This window comes from Schistocerca serialis, chromosome 1 (genome assembly GCF_023864345.2).
Source record: "Schistocerca serialis cubense isolate TAMUIC-IGC-003099 chromosome 1, iqSchSeri2.2, whole genome shotgun sequence".
Classification (NCBI taxonomy): domain Eukaryota; kingdom Metazoa; phylum Arthropoda; class Insecta; order Orthoptera; family Acrididae; genus Schistocerca; species Schistocerca serialis.
In genome coordinates, this window is record NC_064638.1 from 396,135,998 (window position 1) to 396,159,797 (window position 23,800).

General features: G+C 39.6%; 1 protein-coding gene across 2 annotated transcripts in view; it reads left to right on the forward strand.

Annotated features, from left to right (window-relative positions):
- The window catches only part of LOC126471500 (serine/threonine-protein phosphatase 2A 56 kDa regulatory subunit epsilon isoform), a 296,643-nt gene that overhangs the window by 163,568 nt on the left and 109,275 nt on the right, over window positions 1–23,800 (forward strand). For both annotated transcript variants that reach the window (XM_050099725.1, XM_050099718.1), the window contains exon 2: window positions 12,801–12,997. In XM_050099725.1, the coding sequence (XP_049955682.1) occupies window positions 12,801–12,997 (197 nt within the window). The remainder of the gene's footprint in view (window positions 1–12,800; window positions 12,998–23,800) is intronic.

The following is a 23,800-nucleotide window of genomic DNA, read 5'->3' on the forward strand; positions in this document are numbered from 1 at the left end:
TAAAACAATCGCAGACCTGTTTGGTAATTTTTCGAGAACCCTCCTAAACCACTCTTCGTAGTGTCTGGCATTCATTCAGAATGATAATCTGCGCCTCCTTTCTGCCCAAAAAAACAGCCAGCATTTTGCGAGAACCCATCTTCGTTCCCCGTGTGGCACATTATAATCCTTTTTCCAGAACCGGACGGTGTTTGAATTCTCCTTGCCAGTTATTCCACTCTTGAACACTTTCTCTGAGATACTCGGATACCTTTTCTAATGCATAGGGCATCTTTTGTTCCTGTCAACCAAACTTTCGGAATGATTTGTACGGCGCCAACTCTCATCACTGTAATAAACAGCCCATCCAGTGTTGCACAAATGTCTTATTTCCCGCAAGAACTAGTCTTTTTTTTCCCTGCTACTTGGTTATTTTCCAACAGCACTTTTTTTTTTATCTGAAGTCTAATTTTCGAATAGCACGCTAGAGGTTTGTTTCATTTGTATCAGAAAAATCTTCCACTTCGGCCTTCAACTTTTCCAACACGGCTCCACAATGGAAACTGCTTTTCCACATAGAAGAAGTGGACTTTTGTTCTTTTGACTCCCTGTTTAAACTCGTAAGGAACTTCGTATTGTAATCAGAATAACACAGGCACTGCAATATCGTAATACAAACTTCTGTCACCAGAGCTCTGTTTTGGTGATAAAAAAACATGAAGTTTGTTATAGTCTCTCAGAATTCGCTTCATTGTACTTTCACTACCGAGACATTCAGAAGTTCTCTTTTTATTAGCTGTGATACGGAACTGCTCGCGCCCTGTTCTTTTTCGGCCTGAAAGTAAGTACACTAACTGACCACTAGTGTCGCTTCACAATTCCGTAAATGAAGCATGGTTTCACTCAAGTACAAGGCAGCTAATTATGTTACGAACGTTGTCTCTCACGATTACACAACGACGAATGTGTGTAAGATTGTTTCCTATATGAGGGGAAATCGCGATGTGAACTCTGCAAAAACGAATAATGAACTGTGAAGTGAAAATACTGTTGAAGTGAAAATACTGTTCAGAGATCCAACAACATAGCACACGCGAGCACGCGGTACATAGAAACGCAAACGAATTAAATGTGTTATGTTAGCGTTTTATGTAGATTTACGTGCATAAAAATATAGAGCTGTGAAATGCAATAACAGAACTTGCATTTTCACTTTCCGTCTCGTTAATATATATCACTATTAGGTAATCGCAGCAGTCTATGACCAACATTATTAGGACAAAACGACTATCTGTAAGGCAACGACATTATCTTCTAGAAGTTGAGTATGGTTGTATTTTTAAACTGCGCAAAGGAAATTTTTCTCCTCATTGTGGTCTGACTTCTATGAATCCTCAAATTTGACACTCGCCAAAAAATGGTCGAAAAACCACGCTTTCTCTTAAATATTATTGCATATGCAGCCCCCCTTTCAACTAAAATGTAATATTCATACACCAAATAAAAGCAGACACCTGTGCACGATTCCGGCGAGGTCACATTGATGTTCGCTATGCAATGTGACCAGAATATGAGTTCCAAGTCAGGGGTCAGTCATGATTAAATGGATTGGGCACATTCGCTCAGCTCCTCGTCAGGGCTGTCTCTCTGTATTGGGCAACATTAGGTAGAACTTCTAGGTAGTATGTTAGTGGCTACGTGCCAGTTGCACCAAACGAAAATTCTATCCTAGTTGTTTGTGATACAAACTCTTGCGCCTTTGGTTACCATGGTCGCTATGATCGCTAATTCCTGTAACTTTTATAAAATTCTGGAAGTGATTAAATCTGTTTGTAGAAAGGGCTAAAACATACTCAGGCATGCGGACTATCTTGCCGTTTGTTATTATTACAAGCCATATGAACTGGTAAAAGTTCCATGAATTTAACTATTACGTGTAATAAACTAAATAAAGTAATTATAAACGCCGATCATACAAACAAGAGAGTATGATGTGACGTGGTGTGTGTACACTGCAAACACACATCATTTGTATCTTCAGTATACAACTGACTCTCTGGTTTCGAAGGTACACTCGTATTTTGATCACCCGTTTTCTCATTCAGTGATATAGGTATCAGTGAATGAAGATATTTAGCTTTTTTTGTAAGATGAACCAACGTCAGCTTTAAGCTCCGCACGAGAGAGCAGCTGTGAATCGATTGGCTAGTGGGGATCGGCGAGCGAGTGCAATTTGACCCTAGATAGTTGGACAGAAAGCCGTGAGAGACATCTGAGAACATCAGAACAAAATACTTTTTGTTTTCGTCAGGGTAGGGAAAATGCAAAATGTAGTGATGCAACGACGAAACGAATTAGCAGCACCAGCGTTAAAAATAATTGCACTTGGCCAGCTGATTTTTAGTCAGCTGAACTTGACAGGTAAAGTTGGTGACAAATTGTTTCAAACAGTAGTGCCTCACCACAGTTTAGAAAGACTATTGCATCCATTTGGAGTAAGTCTTCCGATGAGTCAGTGATCTCGGTGTGCTCTGTACAGAAATATATAAAATCTTAAACTCGAGATCTGGCGGAATCAAATTAAGCAAAAAAAACCTATTTTTCTTCGAAAATCCCAAAATACAACAGGTCTCTTCACAAAGTTTTCAAGCATCATTTGCACTGGCGCATCGTCAGCTTCTAACCTTGCCTACAGCTTATACTGTCTGAACTATTATTCTTAAAGATGAATTCTATTTGCTCTTAGTGTCCTCTTATCGATAAATTTATCTTAGCAAAGTCATAGCTATTTGCTAAAACTTCGATACGCGGCTCCTATTCGCTAAGCGGGGTGGCGCTGTGGTTAAGGCACTGGACATCTTTTCAGAGAGAGAGAGAGAGAGAGGTGTTAAGTCAGATCATGCCATTAAGATTTAGATTTTTCATGGTTTTAGATAGTGCCGGGAAGGTTCCCTTGAAATGGAAATAACGGATTTTCTTTCCCATACACGTTGAATCTGATTTAGCGTCTTCCTACTGGGAACTGAAGTGCTGTGCAATTAATTTACATCTGCATCGCAAGAGAAACTCTCAATATCTTTTTTTGTGACTTGGTTGAATGAATTTGTCATATTTTAAGAGTTTAAGTCCGAATACCAAACTAGAAAAAGGACTGAAGCCTTACAAAATAGAAGAGATGGTCGGTTTCTCAAATGTACGAAACTGCGATGACAGGGTGAAATTTCACGTTCGAAGTTCGAGAGGATGAAAATCATTTTATCAACATACTGATTTTATTTTGGTGTGCCTGGAGAACTATTCTCATTTTATGTAAATAACTTCTGTAGATTATTAATAAAGAAGTTAATAGCTGAGCAACTGCTGCAAGCCTTAGGTATCATATACGCTAATGGAGGAGGTATCATAATTAAACCGGGATATATTATTGCTGATGTGTCACCTAATAACCTTGCTTTGAGCGGAGACGATTAAGAACTGGCTGTTGTTGTTTAATGTCTTCCTGCAGGTTACTACGTCTCGTCATCAGAAATGTTTTGGATGTATGCAGTGGCATCTAGTGAAGATGGGATGAACAGCTAGTGCATTTCCGACTTTGTCGATGAAGAAAGGTTTTGGATGTATGCAGTGGCATCTAGTGCATTTCCGACTTTGTCGATGACTCGTACCTTTGTTGGCAAAGCACTTTCGAAGAGATGTTAAAACTAAATAATGTGAAATCTTAAGCATTCGACACTAGATTGAAGCGGAAGATGATGTACCTGCAGTGAAATATAGAAAAAAGCCAACGATTTTGAATTACTCGTACCAGAAATTTAGGGATTGTAGAGGTCTGTAGGAACATGATCATCAAAGCTAATGTCCATTTATAAAGTTATGAACTGTATAATCACTGCTCCGTATTAACACGAAAATGCACTTTTATACCTTTAATCTGAAATCATAACTGGTTTCTGTTTGTTAACAATAGAAAAAACTAAATTCCATCTCACGACGTTGCAGTTATGGGCTGAAGAAGCAAATTGAAAATGTAGAGATTGCAGTTTCCAAATTGGTTGGATCTGTGGAACAATGTGAACCAAACATCCGTGGACAACACAGTTAGTAGGAGGCAGTAGCCTAACAGATTCCTCCCACGCATCACTGTACGCGCTCTCTGAGCAGAAAGGTCACGCTATGATAAACGCATACTCGGATACCTAGCGTTCTGCTCGGTACCTCCCCCCCCTCCTCCAAAACCGTTTGAGGTCAATAAGGCGTACTGCCACATAATGATTCCACTTCGTTGGAAGGCTCTTTATGACTTCAACTCACTGCTAAGAGTACGTGTTCTGCAGATGTGGTTGGTTGGGCCTACGTTTACACCACACTCGTCAGTTTTATTATCTTATGTCATAGGTTGTTCCTGTAATATACTTGAAGAAGCGGCTCAATTGTAGTTTTGCGGCATCACGGTAATATACCCGGCATGCTAATTGTCTAATGGGCATTGGTCACCCCGATGCAGTTTGTGCTGTTGTCCAGTCGTTAGCTCGTCGCGTAATATAGGCTTTCAACGTAGGCGAAAGTGGCGCTCTAGACAATCCCTGGGATAGGGTAACCGAAGACCTGTGAACGCCTGGAAGAGATCACAGCAGCAAGCGTTCGAGACGACCTGACTCATCACGGCTATGCCATATAAGTTGAAACTAATTTATCTCACTTATAAGCTACTTTGCAATTCGTTTCTAAATGTATTATGCTCTTCTTAACTAGAGGGCATTGCATGTGCTGTGTTTTTCTCGTTATATGGTTGGAAGTATAGCGGCAAGGAATGAAGAAGACGTGGTCATTGGATTGTTTTCGATGTTCATCGGCGTATGGAATTTAAGAAACCAGTCCCCTTCCCAGGCAATTAAGTTTTTACGTAGTATAGTCGTCTAATCGTCCGTTAACCAGTTTCAGATAACGCGCCACAAAATTTTCAGAGCGATGTTGTACGGTAATGATTAAAGCGTCCTAAAATTGCTTTCGCTTTCAGCGGCATCACATCCTTTAAACCTTGATCTAATGGGAATTCCATCGGACCGACTGCACCACTTAGTTCAATTAACTCGGCGTTAGCCATTCTATTTTCCTTGAAACCAGTTCAGTTTGATTCGTATATGTCAAAAGGGAACGAGTGATAATCGCTGTAAAGCGTAACAGGTCGCGGCGGGGTGACTGAAAATTGGGTTACTCAAGAGTGAACTATAAAGGACGGGGTTTGGAAAGCGTGTGCGCATGACGGGTGCGGCCGTGGCCTTGCTACACGTGACGGCGTCTGGCGAGCTTGGGGTCGGCGCCGCTAGGTAGTGCTGCCGTTGTGGGAGGGCGGGGACAAACGGCTAGCAGGCCAGGTCTTTGGGTCCACCCCGCGCGCCCTGCCTGCGCCTGCAATCAATATCCTAAGTGCTCACTCAAAGAAACCAACACGTCGCCTATCCCAGTGAATGCATTCGCGAGTACAGAGCCAGATTAAGTAGCAGAGCACTGTGAGAAATTTCCATTTTTGGTCCCGTTTCCAGTTAATGGGTGCAAATTATTCAGATATTTTCTCTCTTCAGTCTTGCCTTCCCCATGTCTCATTACTTTGTATCGTCAGAAGCAATAACCATTTTTACTTTACATTTGTTTTATCATGTTTGCACGGTGCCCCACTGCAAACTATTAACGAAGATCCGAGCATGCGGATCAGTTTCTCAGATACGTTGACTGGAAGTAATAGTAGTTATAATGGACATGGTGTGTTCATCAGAGATAAGGATATCGTCAGGAGTACCTCAGAGAAGTGTTAATAGGACCGCTCTTAGTATCTATATACATAAATTATCTGAAGGGCAGGGTGAGCAGCAATCTACAGCTGTTCGCAAATGACACTGTGGCATACAAACTATTGGATACAAACTGAAGCTTACAACCGGCAATTTTTGGTCTGCACTTTGGATTCTAGCAAATCTTTGTAACACCCGTATTTAATCAAACACCTCACTAATCGATTCAGCCTATTTATCTCGTCGCGGTTTTCATACGGCTATCGCAATTAATAAACCTTTTTCATAAATACGAAGCATTTTCCATCGTCAAGGACTGTTTATGTCATTCACGTCATAGCTTGTTTGTTTTAGTTGTAAATATTTGTCATGTATTGTTGCTCTTCTGACATGTTCCACATCCTGGAGGACCTCCTCACTACGGATCAATTGGAATGAAAGTAAATCTAATCTAAACGAAGTACTACTTTTGTAGCAACCAGGTATCATTGATATCACTCATTCATTCGCATACGATAACTCGATGACTTGTGTAAGATTTGACATCACAGCAAACAGTATGCTTATGAGTCCACTGGTAAAATTTTCCTACTCAGTTTCATTCACGAGTTTTCGGGGAACTCCACTGCTGTTCGCCACGTGAAGTGTCTGCCTTTCGCTTCTTCGTCAGATCTCATTTACTTCTTCGAACGAATGTTTTTGTATGCCGCCATATTTCTTACTGCATTTAGTAACAAACCTCTAATAGGGTACTAAAAACACCTCTTCCGAAAGTAATCTTGAACGGGTGATTAGTCAACCCATTTGCGATGTAGTGAATTAAACCTGCTGACAACAATAATTTATGTAATTTAATTCTATCAGTTCGCTTGAAAAAATACAGTCGTTTACTATTACGTGTTAATATTATCGAATATAGTTAAAACTCGAGTATACCATTGTTTTATACATACTTAGATTTACAAATGTATTTAATTGATCTATTAGTGTTATGTATCGTACTCGGAAGTTTTCAGTAACTCAGAGTGTGGGCGAAATCGATGCCCAAGAATTCTACAGCACCATTCATCGTTAGTTGAACAAAAAGTTGATAAAAGCAGTGACACAATTACATTTAACTAGTGTGACCACAATCCGATTACAAACGACTCGAACAGCCAACAAAGGAAAGATGTGGCTAGGGAGAATGATGGAAAGAGTCAATGGTGTAAATGCAATAGTATTGCAGACCTCGTATTTCGTAATTTTGCTTTGTAGTTGACAGTGAGGAACGAAAACGAACTTCTGTTTTTCAAATCGGTCAATATATAAAAAATAGTGTGCCTGGGGTTTCAACAATCATGATGGTACCGAAACAGATTATGATAAAATTGAGGCTGGAATACTCAGTTTAGTTTTAGGAAATTACTGTTTCGTAGTAGAGCACACACACACACACACACACACACACACACACACACACACACACACACACACACACACACACACCTTAAAACTGTAGTTCCACATTGGTAATAGTAGGGCTATACATGCCAGTGAACGAAGACAACTTGTCCTGTGAACTGATGCCTCAACCAGTTTAGAGAGGCAGAAATTTTTATCGTACAACTGATGAGATTGTGCGTCATGCTGGGTTGACAGTTCATTTTTCCCGTACAATATGTCAGTGACTGAAGAAATTTTAGTCTTCCAGGAATGGGAGTGGCCGAATGTGTGCTCACTTCCTATAGTTCTACAGGAATTTGAGATATTATTGATGCCGAGCTGCTATTTGTACCATAGTTTGATTCCCAGCACCAGGATACCCAAAACTATAAAGCACGAAGAAAAACTTTCGAAATCACAATATTTTGGGACATCACCACGAAATGACGAAATATTTTTCTTCAGTTCACTGCTTGTAAACAAGGGTCCATGTCTCTGACGTCACACAATGTAGAGTATTGTTGATCCGTCCATCCCCAAGTGGAACTGGAGTCTGTGTTACATGAAACTTGAAGGACGGACAAGGAGTCGGGTTCCTCCGATAATGAGATCTTACGAGAGAGAGCACAAGCTCAGACGAGGGAGGAATGGGTAAGGAACTGATGTTCTTTTGAAAGGAACCAGCCCAGCATTTGAAACTATGGTAAAGCTAAATCTGGATAGCTTGCTTGAGATCTGGACTGAAGCCCTCTCATGTTTTTTTTAATATGTAAAAATCTGCCAACCGGTTGCATAGGTTTTCTATCAGAAGTCTGATGAAGCCACCCTTAGAGGTGACGAAACCTGGTCAAGGTATATAGAAAACCTATGGAACCGGTTGGCAGATTTTTACATATTTTTCAAATTTGTGTATACGGTTGCTCCAAACGTCAACCATGTTCAAAGTTGTGACACCACCACGTCCTGCTGCGTAGGCAGAGGCTCGGGTAGCCACTGGGTTGAAATCACAGTTGATGCACTTCGTCCCTACCGTAATGTGGTGCACAGCAGGAAATGCTATGATTGGAAGATCACTTGCCTAAAGTCGGAAACTTTTCACGCCTTCAGTAACAATCGGAATAACTCTATGAAGAAGGCATCATGAGGTGTTTGCATATTAGTACGACTTTCAGTTCTTAGCAGAAACGACCGCTGAAAAACATACTTGAGGGTATAAATACTAGAATCCAACTGTCTACCACGTTAACATTTTCCAACTTTACCTCACGCCAGGTAGAGATGTATTTTATCAAGAACCAGAAGAACTATTCCATCAGTTAACCCTCCCAGTTATCCTGCCGGGTGAGTTCCGAAAAAAGAATGCAAGCAGTAGAGAGCAACTAGTCGAGCGACACCTTTGTGTAATAAATATAAGGGCTCCAATCCACTTTAACGCCATCTAAAGCACCTTTTCTGCAATTGACTTTCTGCTCTGCAGTCGAATTCTCGCATCTATAACTAAGTAGCATGTGATTGTGCCGCAGTAACCGTTGCCGGTAATGTTATCGACACCACAATCGAGACCTACCTAGTTGGGAAGTTTACTCCTTTGAAACCTGAGTCACAATATACCAAGAAAAACACATTGATGAGATAATGCAAGAAGCAACGAATCTGATTACATATACTTTCTTCCGCACCATCCCGATGCAAGTCTCTACCACGGTGGTTTCAAGAAATTGTTGAATCTGTCATAAACACATGATGAACTTTTCATTAACAAAGAAAATATCCCTCTGTTGATAATCTAACTTTATCAAAATGACTACGTGCAAAAGCACATTATTTAAGTAACCAGTGGAAGCAGCAGTGGCGGGAAAATTAGAGCTCTTCACTGAATGGGTCTAAAACAGATGCCGAGGCGTGGGCAAATCTGTGACGTTCAACGGATATTCTTTCCTAGCTTGAATGACAGGAGTTTCACATTCTTTCTTATAACTTTGACGTAGAGAGACCTATAATGCCCCTTTTACAAACTTTGAATTCAGCAGTCTACTAGTACAATGCAAAGGCCCAGATACCACACACAATCAAATGCTTCACTAGCTTAATGACTACAGCAAAAAAAAAAAAAAATCTTTGTCTAGACACATTAATGTGACCACCTGTCCAATAGCCTGAATAATCACCTTTTGCATCGCAGACCTCTGTGAGACGTGCAGGAAGAATGTCAATGAGGTTCTGGAATGTACCGAAAGGGATGTGGAACCATGCCGATTCTAGTGCCGTGGCCTTTTGCGCTGGGCTTCTCAATCAAGGATCCATGGCGCGTGCAACCCGATGGATGTGGTCCCACATATTCTCGATTGGGTTTTAATCCAGGGGAGTTTTTCGCTAGGGGAGTGCGCTAAACTCCTCCTAGTGCTCTTAGAACTACGCAAGTACATTGTCTGCTGTGTGACAATTTGCACTGGCCTGCATGTAGGGGTGGACATGGACGACTATTGTTGCGTGGTGTTTGCTTTGAGGCGTCACACGCCTTACATGCCAACGGCCATCTGTCCGATGTAGCATTAAGTGTGGTCCATATGAAAAGGCTACCTGTCGCCACTCAGTGGACATCTAATTGCGGTATTGGCATGCAGATTTTCCAAGCTTCTTTGCCGATAAGCAGTAATCAGCATCGACGCGTAAACAATGCGCGCGCTGAATAGGTCTATACACAGCAACTTCAACTGACGCTCAACAATTGCGCGTCTATTTACCCATACATATCTCTGCAGCTGTCGTTCACCCCTGTCATCTACGGTTCGTTGTGCATCACAGTTGCCTCGGCGCCGGTTTTGGATAGCGCTACTTTGCAGTGCACGATATACTTTAAGCACGATGACATGCGAACAGTTTTCAAACTGAGCCATTTCGGAAGCGCTTCCACCTTGGCCCGCGAGCCCGTGATCATACCCGTTTGGATGTCAGACAAATCACAGGTTTCCGCATTACGAGAACGACTGCGCTGGTTCCCGCGTCTTCCCTCCCACCCCGTCGGATACGCTTTATGTACCCTGCGCTACTGGTGCTGCCACCTGCCGTATTGTAGTGGTTATTGGACGCTGGTAGTCACATTATTCGGTCTGGCCATGTACCTTAATGATGTTTGGCAAGAGACAGTTTTTCCCACCCAATGGACAGACAGTATCATTGTACCAATATTGAATAACACAACTACATATCGATCATTTTTATGGCGATGCTATGAAAACTCCTAGACCAGGCGGTCAATCACACACAATTCGTTGATTTCTGAAAAAAGAAATTTGCTTTTACCTTTCCATTGCTGATTTTGGAGTCCCAGATCTACAACCAATTACCTTCTATGACTGAAGTCTACTGTTAGGGATGCCTTCGCCATTAGACACTTTGTACCTGTTTTTTCTCGACTTACACATGTAACGACACCTAATCTTAGCTGTCCTACATGGGTGGGACTTCCGAGGCAACATTACAACTTTTATTAAACGTGTCTTATTGCATTGACATTTCAGAATCACGGTTGGTATGGACGTTAACAACATGTAGAGGAAAATTGGTTTCACAGGGTTAAGTTTTTAAAGCTACCTTGTTACTGTTGTCATAAATGGAACTGGTGTCTTCACTGGACAAAAAGGTGTCACACTATTCACCGGAGAGAGACATCCTGAATTTTGAGCGCATAAACTCATCAGTAAGCAGTAACCAATGGCAGACTGCTTTCATTACTGGTTATTCAGAGGATGCAAGTCTAACAAAAGAGGCAAACTGCAATTTTGTTTTAAGAGTTTTTGCAGTGTACAGTGGTTCAGATTGGGATGAAGATCTGAAGTTAGTCCAATAAAAGGCTAGTTTCAAGAGAGCAATGTATTTATCCAGGAGCTTATTTACTTCTCGTGCATTACCCAAAAGCCATGTAAGACACCGAATCAAAAAGTAACTTACACTTCCATTTATTAAACCACTTATACCTAGGCAACACAGATGTGACAACATACATTGTAAGTTCACTTTTCCATGTAGTCCCCAAGAGACTGTAAACATTTCTCGGAATGGGTAACAAACTTTTCGATACCGGATGTGTAGAAATCACCTCCAGCACTATGTAACCATCTGGATACAGCTGCTTTCATCTCCTCATAGTTTCAGAATCATTGTCTGCTGAGATCCTCTTTCATATTGCTGAAAATATGATAGTAGCATGACGCTAGATCTGGACAGTATGGATGATGTTGCCATATATCCCACTTGAATCACTGCAGTAGTGCTGACGTTTGGTTGGCCGGTTGCAGTGTTGCCTCATCGTGCAACAAAATAACACTGGCACAAAGTTTTCCCCAATGCTTTTCTTTAATTGCCTATGCAACTGGTGCCTTGTTCAACAATGCAAAGCAGAGTTGATTGACATGCCTTTCAGCATAAATTCCATGTCAAAGAACATGGTCGCAATCGCTTTTAGTGCTGAAGGTTGGACCTTGTCTTTTATTGTGGTGTTAGGGTGCGCACCCATTCCATCGATATTCTCTTTGTTTTGGCAGTGAGGTGGTGGGCCCACCTTTCATCCCCTGTGATGATTTACCATTGAAACTCGTTGTCCTGCACAGAATACTGTTCCAAAAATGCCAATGGCGATTAGATGTGATATCCTTTGGAACTTTGGTGTGCAGCTCTTTGTCCCATCTGGTACACATTTTAAGACACCGAAGGCACTGGTGAAAAGTGGAGAACACACTGCCATACAAAATGTTCAGCATGCTGGAAATTTCCTGCAGTATTATGCACTGATCTTCTCTAATTATCACACACACGAGGTCAACATTTGCACTGTTGCAGGACGTTGTGGACCGGTCTTTGTGATATTTTGTCTGTGAGATCTGTGCATCTGACATCAAATTGCTTAAATCATTTGCAATACGTGGAAGAGGTATCGCTCGCTCACCATATACTGCAGTGGTTTATAATTAATATCCATACAATGTTGCACGCGCGCGCGCGCGCGCGCGCGCACACACACACACACACACACACACACACACACACACACACACACACACACACACACACACACCTCCGTTTTGAGATGAACATCCAGTTGACACTCCATTGAGGCTAGCCCACTCTGCACACACAACGTGATGGGATACCACACCACCTGTTGTATTGGACGTGTCGGCAGAACTGTCATGTGCTGCACATTGGCCACGGTCACGATACACAGGGTGCTCCCGCGGTGAGCTAGTGTACCTTAATTTTTGAATTCATCCTTGTAGTTCACCTCATTAACTGTAGGAATAGTGCTGCCCTTAAAAATCTGAGCATTACCCAAGATACAACACGGGAATATCATTACAGTCATAAAACTCGCTTCCATACATTATTTTCATGATGGCCAGTTTGCAAGTACATTACATGAAGTTGCTCCCTCCCCCCTTTTCCTGTATGTAAAATTAATTGCAGGTCAGGAAAAAAATAATAGTTAGATTTGTTTACCTATTGTTGCATTCATTTATTGTTGCAGTTTTAATTGTACTTATGTACATATTGACTAAAAATAATAATAATAATGAACCTTGTTAATGTATGCCATTCTTTCTTTTGCAGATGTCCCTTCATCAGAACAAGAGGAACTCTTTATTCGCAAATTACGCCAGTGTTGTGTGGCATTTGACTTTATGGATCCTGTGGCCGACCTGAAAGGAAAAGAGATAAAGCGAGCAACCCTCAATGAACTTGTTGACTATATCACTGCGGGTCGGGGTGTCCTCACAGAACCAGTATACCCAGAGATTATAAAGATGGTATGAATAGTGTAGAATAAAAAAAATAATTGCAACTTAATTTCGAGCTATGAATGGAGTTAAAGAGCTACAAATATGTTTTTCACATTTGTTTGTTCTTCTTAATTTTTAAGTAGCCCTGCTACCTGTTACATTTTTATTTCAGAGATCCTAAATGTTGTTCAGTCATGAACTTCTTGATATTGACACAAATCGCCGTCATACTTGTCATCATTGTTAAATTTCACATCAGTTTACGTCTCAGGTGTACGTTGGGTGGCACCTCTCATTGCTTTTTGTATATGTATATTTCCACATTAGTATGTTGTTTATTTCAGAGCCACTGTTTCATCAGCTATCAAGGGAAAGTACAAAAGCTAAGGGAAAAAAAAAGATTTATTGAACTTTTAACACTTCTAATTCTTCCATTTCCTGGTAAAACTTTCCTTCTGATTCATTCTACATATTTTCAGTTAGTTGTAGAGAAAAAAATTATATGTAATCCATAATAGTTCAGTGTGGTTTGAAAATGTAGGTACTGACAGTACACAGAAATAATCAAATCAGGAGATATGTTTGGCTGACAAATGTCAGCATTGAAGTTGCAAAATTGTGCACTTAGGTCATTTACTTTGTATAAATAAATCTGTATTTGGATTAAAATAACACTGTGATGTTAGGTATGTAATGAGGCAACGTCTGTCCATCATTACCCATACGCCTAATATGTCTGCAACAGCAGTAGCTATTAAGTTCAGTTCTGCATTGGTTCATCCTATTTCCCATTAAGGTGCATTACTTAGTTTGCATTGTGTTATTGTAATAGCCTTATCACTTCTATGCTCACTTTTACTCTTAGCTTCAGGCATTCTTTTGCATAAAATATTTTTGTAATAGACAGAGAAATGAGGTGAGGTGCGTGTGGTAATAGATCACAACAGTTTCATTAGTGACCACAATTCAGCAGTTTTTGAAAAGTTGATAAATGGAAAAAAGGTAATTTTTTGAAGAAATGCAAAATGCTTATTATTATTTTATGTCGCATTGAAATACTAACTACTTAAACAAGACACAGCCCTTTTTTTTTTTTTTTTTTTTTTTTTTTTTTTTTTTTTTTTTTTTTTTTTTTTTTTTTTTGCATAGTTTCAATTTTGTGTTTGACATTTCCTAAATTTTAATTGTTTACGTCAGATTAGAGGTACAAAGATGCCAAACTTTCATCAGAAGTCAATAGATGCACATATGGAACTTGAAAGTGCTGTTAGATTTCACCTCAGTTTGTCTCAGGTGTATATTGGGTGGCATCTTTCATTACTCGTGTACTTCTGATTTGTAGTTGTTGATGTATAATTTCATTTTTTGTGTATTATTATCTTTGACATTAATTACAGATAAAGCTACTTCATTGTTAATTTTGCATAGAAATACTATAATGTACTACAGTATAACACTTTAGTATCATGCCTTCCCATAAATGTTTGACAAGAAAAAATACAAAGCAGCAACCAGTGTTACTGAAGTCAACACAAAAAGCACTGGCTACAGCAATACTAAACTGGAAATCTTTTCGTCCTTATCAGCAATGTCATCATAAGCTCTTCTGCTCCTTCTGGCACATTAAAATTCCTATTAAGTTTAAAGACATCAGTTTTCATTTCCTTATTAACCATGTTGTTCTCTTCCAAAGTGCTTAGTTTCCTCACTTCCTGGCTGCATTTTTCTGGAAATTCTATACATAAAGCTCTACAGGACTTCCATGATAAGTGTCCAATGCTGACAACAATAGCTTGTACAACCTTTCATTAGCCATTGCTGGCAGAACACTTATTTTGAATGGGATCTTAGAATGTAGAGCTTCTGTTGCACTAGACTTTTCTACTGTACCAGACACTCTTTCACCTTATTAAATTTGCTGATTTCTTCCCTGGAGGCCGTTAATATGCACATCATTACTATATTTTTATTTTCACTGATACAGGAGTCAGAAAATAATGAATTTCATTTGAGCCTTTTTTTTCTTTTTTTTTCTAGGATGCCTCAAGGTTTCTGAGAAAATCCAATAAAGCTTAGGCTACTTGTTAGCATCCTTTTGGGCCTTCTGTTTTAAACAAAATATAAAAAGCAATCCTTCCCATTGTGTAGCCAAATCCTTCTTGAATAAAATACTTCATCGAAGGAAGGCTTTGATATTGGCTGATTTTGTTGTATTTCAAAACATACTTGAACAATATTTGGATTTTCATTCTTTGTTATTGCATGGAACTATTTGTGCGAAATTTGTGTAAGCTGTGGTTTATTATTGACACTTTTTCTCAGCTCGTGTTCCTTCCTTTTACTTCAGTCGTCCAACCTTGCATGTTGAGCATGCATGCGTGTTGGGAATTTTAAATTACAGGTTACTGCAATGGTAGAAAATATATTAGTAATTTAATAAAGAGCAAGTAGGAAGGCCTGATGCTTTCCTTTTTTTATAGAAATGTTTCCACATTTTGATCGTATTCTGTCTGGTTGCTAAATATCCTCTTGTGGAATTTTTCCATAAATAGTGGCTCTTTCTATATCTGTGTGTGTTCTTCATTCTTTTATAATAGTGATCATGTTTCCCCCTCAGTTTTCAGCCAGTAATTTCCCTTTTAAATGGTATTTAGTGGCCAGATTTGAGTCCTTGGACATCCCTGATGCTGCTTGAAATGAAATGTTTCAGCACATGAAAGATACTGTCTAGCTATCTTTTGGCCTTGTGCTTTACTGTATTGTAACAGTATTCTTCCTTTTTTCTTCTTTCTTGATATTCCAGTGTTTCGATGATGTGATTATCATGTAATTTGGTAATAATTTGATCTGGTCAGTTTTCTTTAAACTATTTAATGGTTTGATATCATCATAAGTGAAATCAACTGCTTTGCATTCTTTTGTTCCTATGGGTTTTTGTTTCACTGGTATGTTTGCTAGCCCATGTGAACTGGCAATAGCTGGAGCATTTTCTTGTTCTTGTTTGAATTCTTTGTTGCTTTCGCTCTGGTCCTGGACTTCCTGCCGCCTAAGCACTGGGTTATATGTATAACCTTTTCTAAGTCACGTGTATTAACCACAATTCTATAGTTTTAACAGCCTACACTGCCTACTCCATTGTCAACACATTACAACAGCATCAAATATCGGATTTTGACCAAACCTTTTCAACAGCTCATGGATGATGACAAACTTGATTTTTAACTACAAAAATCTGAATTTCAAAAAACTGAGCATTTATTGGCTTTCGGAAAAATGCTCCTAAATTGCCATGTGCAGAGCAGTATGACAACAATAACAGAGCAGGTGTGACAATCCTTGTTCTCTAGTCATTTATTCGTATGATAACTGTCCTGTGAACAAACAACAGTCGTTCACTTCTTTTCATGATCTGAATGTCTGTGTGAAAAGAATGAAATTGTGAAAATAGTAAAGGAAAAAGGTTACTACCATTCAAGACAGTCAGCCAGTAATAGTTGGTTACAGGCATGGCAAATCTAAGATTGCTGATCCGGTCAGTAGCACCAGTCCTTTGTAACCATAAGTTCTGTATTTATTTTAGCAACCAATCATAGTTGATATAATAGAATGTTATGACTAAAATTTACTAGGGATTGTAGCATAATTACTCGAGTTATGGGGAAGTACAAACTTAGAACTAGTCTGCCTCTGGGTGTCGGAGCAAAACAACAGTTATTAGAAAGTTTCTATAGCATCTTCACCACCTTTGTAATATTACACTTGCTGAGGTGTGCAGGACTCTGGAATAAACATGCATTGCCCTTGCTTCTTGTGGTTAAATTGACAGATCCTCTGTTAACAAAATGAGAAGGGGTGGGAGAGATCTTCTAGTGGGGAATGTGGACCAATGTTCTGCATAGTGCCGATATCATTCGTGCTTGAGACACAGAAGTTGTGCTGTAGTGTTAGTGAGGTACAATCCTTAACTCTAGCATTCTATGCAGTCCAATACCCATTGTGATTAGCACATGTGCAAACAGTGCAAAAGTGGAATTTCTTTGTGTACCTTGACTGGCTGTCTTTTGCGTCCATGGATTTCAGGCATTACTATTTGAGTTTTTGTACTTATGAGTACCTGACAGTCTTCCAGGTTCTGATGGTTTTGTTCGCAACTCTGGACTTAGAAACACAATGGTGATATCTGAGATGAAAAAAAATTAAAGAAAATAGGAATTCCATGCTGGAAAAGATAAAAAAAAGTGCTTATGCATTGCAGAAAAATACAAGTAAAAAAGTGAAGTATGATATGGACTTTATTTTTAATAGCTTGCAAAATTGCTATAAAATATATTTCTTAGCTTGATGTGAGTGAGTGGGACAATCATTTTCTTCGGTCTTCATTCTTATAACTACTTTCTTTAAATATTCCAGTGAACCAGTATTACTTCAAAAAACTTACTGTAAACAGTACAACACAGCTTCAATGTATTTAAGGAGTGGCATCGTGAAATCACCAAAATATATTGCAGTGTACACTGATGAGCCAAAACATTACGACCAATGCACACCACGAGGTTAATCTTGCAGTGTTTCAGGTATTTTGACATGGTTAGAAAAGTATACAAATGGAGCAGAGATGAATGGGGACTCATTTTAGCAATGATATGTGCAACAAATGGGGAATCCAATGACATAAGTGTTGTTGACAGAGGTCAGATTGTTATGTACTTGCATCTGGTAACAAGCACCTCAGAAACTGCACAGCTGGTCAGCTGTTCATATGAGCATCTGCTTCTGCAGAAAAACCACAATTAGGTGACAGTATAGTCTGTCGGTAAACTGAAGAGCGAGCGAGTGAGTCCCCACTCTGCCAACCCAGCTACGTCACAAGGCGCTTCTACAGGCTGTTCCACAACGTAGTACCGGCCCTGCCGCATCGCGCACTTTAAATCTGTGGTGACGCCGTGTACAGATACGTCTCAGCTGCATTTATTTTTAGACAAATGCATTAAGATCATAAGCAATACAAAAAACGACAGCTTCTTCCGGAACACAACATTATAGATTAAATATTATTAACATAAGAATGGAAGTCAGGATTCTACTACAAACATAGAACCAAATGCCTGTTCATGTGAATGAATGTTCCTCTATTGCTATTTGTAAAACGAAGCCCATATAGTGCAATCAGTCTGTAGAATTTAAGGCTTGTTCTTGTTTTGTGTTTCTACTAAAAGGTAGAAGTTTTCCTTGAAGGACTGCATTGAAACTTAACAATTCTTGCAACACAAAAAGTGTTTGAAAAGTAAGCAGAAATTTATATTTTTGTGTGTTGTATTAGTCCGATTTGCACCACTTTTTTGTCACTGTCTTTGTAAACATGCTTCAAAAGTATGTGTACAATGTTATGCATATTGGGTATTTACTCTTTTCTCAGATGTCAGAAAGGTTTGCTTTGTATAAAAATAAATTAGAGAATCTGTATTAAATTTTGTTATAAGAATGGAATAAAGTATATGAAATTTTTAGAAATAGTAAATATTGCTTTTGGTGAGCCTGTTATGAGTAAACCAAGGGTAGACAAGTGTTATGAACATTTCAAAGCAGGCCTTAAAGGACAGCGGTTTTACAAGCATGAATGAGATTAAAAATGCACAGTTAAGAGACCTATAAACTGTTCCGAAGAAACAGTTCCTAAAGCGTTTAGGGAATTGGAAAAAGCACTGGTATAGTATGTATTGGGGAATATTTTAAAGAGGATAACACTGCTGTAGATTAACAAATAAAGTTCTTACCAAAAAATAAAAATGAATATGTAAACGCACCTCGAATGTCAAGCTTTTTGCTTAGAAGCCCAGAATCAGTGTACATGTTTCAAAGGAAATTTCAGCAGTGTTTAGAATAGCTATTGCGCACATGTTTTAAGCAATATGTCTTAGAATCAGGCGAATAGTGACCGAAATACAGAGTTAGTATTCCATAAGCATCAAAGGTTTTACGTGATTTTGAAACTGTCTATAACGATGGGTTTCCTCCCAAAATTATTAGTTTTCCTTCGTGGCGATTCCAGTAAACCATGCGGCTTATTTTTCCGTTCCTTACTTGTGTGTCCTATTGGGTGAGTCTATGTTTGCATAGATTGCAGCCCTCTAATTGGGACTGGTAATATTAGCCAATAGTTCTTTTTGGGCCGCCTCTTTAATACACGCTGTAATAACATTAGAGACGATCGAACGCTCGTTACTCCGCAAATGTCTCTACTTCTACGTATTCTGCACATTTTCTTGCAATGCTATACGATTATCCATCACTTCCGGTCATCGAAGTACATCAGTAAGTATACAAAGTTAACTCACTGACACTGGCAACTAGGATCCCACGAATAGAAACGATGCATATCACTGCACGCCGATCTACACCGCTAGACAGGTAACGGGCAAGATTTTGGGTGCCCCTGTAGGCCGGTAGCAGCGTTCTTCCGGGGAAGGCCACTTTCCCCCACCAAAAGCGCTGCTCGCTCTTGAGTTTACAGACAGACTATGCAATAGTATTTCTGCTTCAGCATGTTATTCTGTTAGAGGAATATCACATGTGTGATGGTACTGAGACTGAGAACACTGTGAGCACTGTAGCAGTGCTGTAGTTTACTACCTGTGTAGAGTGGAGTTTCGGCCTCATATAGCCATCAAGTAATTTTTAAGAGTGCCATCAGTGAATAATGAGACAGGCCTAAAAGGATAATTTCACCCTACATTTTCAGTGACTTCCTTAAAGTCCCAAGAAGATTTTTTTTCCATTATTAATTGAAAAGTCAGAATTGTCTTTTGTTGTCTTTGTTACATTTGGAACATGTCAAATTTCTTGTTATATTTTACGTGTATTTTCAAGTCCACAGTCAAGCTGATTGTCAAATTACTTTCACATTCAACCTCTTGTGCTTCCTGTATTAGTGTGATGCAAATTCTGTTATGGAAATAAGTGGGCGCTCTTCTGTTTTTTATTTCCTAAAGATTGTTGTTACTTGTCAACAAAATATTTTACTTTTCAACATAACTGTCTTTAATGTTATGGCAGTTGTCACTGCCTCAGAAGATTTCCTCGTTATCTAATGGGTTATTGTTTCTTAGTATATCACTTTGACCAATACTCACTTTTCTTACCTCCCTGAAATTTATCATACTGGTGGTAATTTATTGACTGTAGCTGCAATCAAGTATTTGATATCCAAATGCCTCTACTATAACTTTATTGGGACTTCACTACAAGCAGTTGAAACATACCACAAAAGCTAACACACATTAGTCCCCCTCTGCTCCTCTGCCCCTATTCTGTTATAGTTCTGCCATAATTTACCTCCTATGATTTACCTCCTATTCAGTAGCAGTACAGCCTTCAGAGACTCGGATTTTGACCATATTTCATTTATTTCATCAAATCCTCAGTAGACACTGCTTTACTTTGCATCTCCTTCTTGTCATCCTCCTCCTCCTCTTCCTTCTTCTTCTGCTGCTGCTGCTGCTTTCAGCTGGTCATCCCTGACATCAAAGTCCATGGAGAAAACTGGGCAACTGGAATATCTGGGCTACTAACATATACCATTCCTATTCATACTGAATGTTGAATTTCTTAATCCTCTTCCTGGTATCCCCATCCGGTGCAGTTACCAGTTAGAGCAGAGAGGCCAGTTGGAAGGTCAGAGAGAGGTACTGGTGGAAGTAAAGCTGAATTGACAGGGCACGAGTTGTGCTTAGGTAGCTCAGGCAGTATGAGCATTTCCCACAGAAGGTGGGGTTTGGGTCCTGGTCCAACATAAAGTTTTAATCTGCCTGGAAGTTTCAAAATGTCATGCACTTTGCTGCAGAGTGAAAGTTACATTCTGAAATACAGGACTGTAAAGTCTGTCAGATGAAGTAAAAAAGCTATACACACGGCAATTTGTTTTATAGCAAGTCTTTGATGAAAAGTATATTGCATCTTCTCCTCTGGCTCTTTTATGAATTCATTACAGATAAGTGAAGAGGTAACACCCACTTTAAAAATAAGGAAACTTGATACTTTCTCTGGTTGTATAAAGATTGGAAAAAATTGGCCAAACATGTCACTGAGTTGAAACGCAGGAGCATTGTAAAGGGGTTGGACAAAAATATGGAAACACTGTGAGAAATGCATGCTTGTATATAAGTGCAGAAGCTAGCCAAATATCACAGGTGGCAATGTTACGTTTGACCACAAACAGCGCCTGTGCAATGGTCTCAATGCATTGCAAGTGTCAGTCATGGTGAGAACAGTGCTCTGTGTAGTTGTGAGTGGATTATGTCAGAACAAAGTGAATGCAAATGTGGACACATGGTTGGTGCTCATATGGTGGGTGCTTCGTAACCGAGGTAGTCAGTGTGTGTGGTGTTTCAAGGGGTACTGTGCCAAAGGTTTGTACTGCTTACAGCAAAATCAGAAAATCATCATCCACTACATTCTGTACGGTGAGAGAAGAGCTCTGACAGTTGGCAGCATAGTTGTCAGTATTCAACATGGAAGTGCAGTGGGCCAGCAGCTGGCAGGGCTGGTAATGAACTGACAGACCTTCTGTTCCCACACATCGGCACCATGACAGCCAGAGCTACAGAGCCTAAGAAAGCTGTAAGATTCATTGAAGCATTGTACTGAGTGATGTGTTCCTTGTTCAAATATTTTTCCTCATGTGTTCGCCTCCTTACACACACACACACACACACACACACACACACACACACACACACAATAGACAGATTTTCGACATTAACAAGGTACAGCAAAATGAACAAATGTTATGTGTAAAATATCAACTGAAGATGTTACCTTTATTTTTCATGCAGGAGAACAGAAATCGCAAATTCATTGTCATCTGATTTATCATCTCTCATCACAACCCTACAGGCTTTGATATCTTTGCTGTTCTATGGCATTGTAATGGCAGTGGTACAATGAAACGTGTAATTTTTTGGCCATGGTTCTGTGATTACGTATGAATTACATACAGTGTTTCCTGAGGCTTTCACTAATTCCAGAAGTTCCATTTTTTGCATATTCTGTTCAAAGCTTATTTTATTATCTTTCAAGCAGTTGACTAATTCAATCTCTGTTGGTCCAATGTGGCCAGGGGATATTGGCTGGTACGTACTTTTCAGTTGTGAACTTTAAGATATTTTATTTTATTTCAAAAGCAGTTAGTTTCGGCAATTCATTTTGCCATCTTTAGGCACCATACACTTTTTTTGAATCAGCGAACTTATTGCATAGCACCATAAAACTGGATATCGTGAATCCCAGCTGTTGTACAGTTGCCGGCCGGAGTGGCCGTGCGGTTCTAGGCGCTACAGTCTGGAACCGAGCGACCGCTACAGTCGCAGGTTCGAATCCTGCCTCGGGCATGGATGTGTGTGATGTCCTTAGGTTAGTTAGGTTTAATTAGGTCTAAGTTCTAGGCGACTGATGACCTCAGAAGGTAAGTCGCATAGTGCCCAGAGCCATTTTGTTGTAAAGCTGATGCAGTTGCTGTCACGTTTTAGTATGAATCAGCTGCACAATGTTTGGGATTCACGATATCCAGTTTTGTGGCACTATATGAAGTTTGTTGATTCGAAAAAAGTGTATGGGGTCTGAAGAGGCAAAATGAATTGCTGAAAAGGGTTGCTTTCAAAATAAAATAAAATAAAATATCTTAATAAAGTCTGTGGCTGTTGGTAAAGTTTATTGACTTGAAAAGTTGACTAATGGTGCCTCATTTAATTGTACAGAATGGTATGGTGTGTTGTTCATTACATGAAACGTTACCAGAATTGGCATTTGGTAGCAAACTAGTAACAGACCCGTCTTTAAATGTATCTGCATTCATTTCCTTGTGGTAATTTTTACACATTTTTTTTTCTTGACTGAAAAATCATTGTAGCACTGGGCACAAAAACATTTGTAGAGTCAGCATAAACTATAATTAGTTACCCTCCCTTACTAGTTGGCACACTCAAAGTTTAGTGACACATGTTATCTGTCCACACAACGGAATGTGCAAGATGCACGTTGAACCATGTCTCATCAATCCATATTACATGCTCCAGACTCGTGCAGGAATTGACATATCCATGCCACAATGACTCTGCGTTCCATTATTACATTTCTTCCAGAGAACTTTTTCCAGTGTAAGCCATAATTATTTTCTTTCTTAAAAGTAATGGAGAGCCGTGTCATTTTGCCTGTGAACAAACCATCATCAAACAGTGATGCCATCAATTTTTTAAGTGTCAGATAGTCCTTCCGCTACAGTATGTACATAAGTTGCCTGATAGCACGTTTGTTGAAGTTGTTTGTTTCAAGCAAGTGACACGATCTCTTCCTTGACTTTAGAGGCTTCACAATAACAGGGTTCCCAACTGAATTGATGGCCTCTTTATCATTTGTGACTCTCTTCATTGTCTCTGCAGAGATGTTCAGTGCTTCTGCTGCCATGTCAGTCACTATACCACAGTTATCAATGGCCCAGCATTATCCCTTTCCCTTTCAAAGTAAACACGCAATCTGTATGTAAATTCATGTGCTTGAGACTTCATTGTAGCTCCTTTTCCTAAAGTCCTCTTCTCTCCACTATATGAAGCCATTTTGCAAACACATGGCAAGAAACACTCAATTTCTGGAATGCACATACACACACACAAACGGGAATGAGGCATTTGGCACCACTAACTAAAAGGAGGGCTCACCTAGCACTGTGGCAACACTGGGCTGTTGCCATGGTAATGTAAACAAAAACTCGTGATCTGATTGGCTGTGATGGAGCGCGTGAAGCACATGCACCAAGGTCACTACAACTGTCAGAGCTCT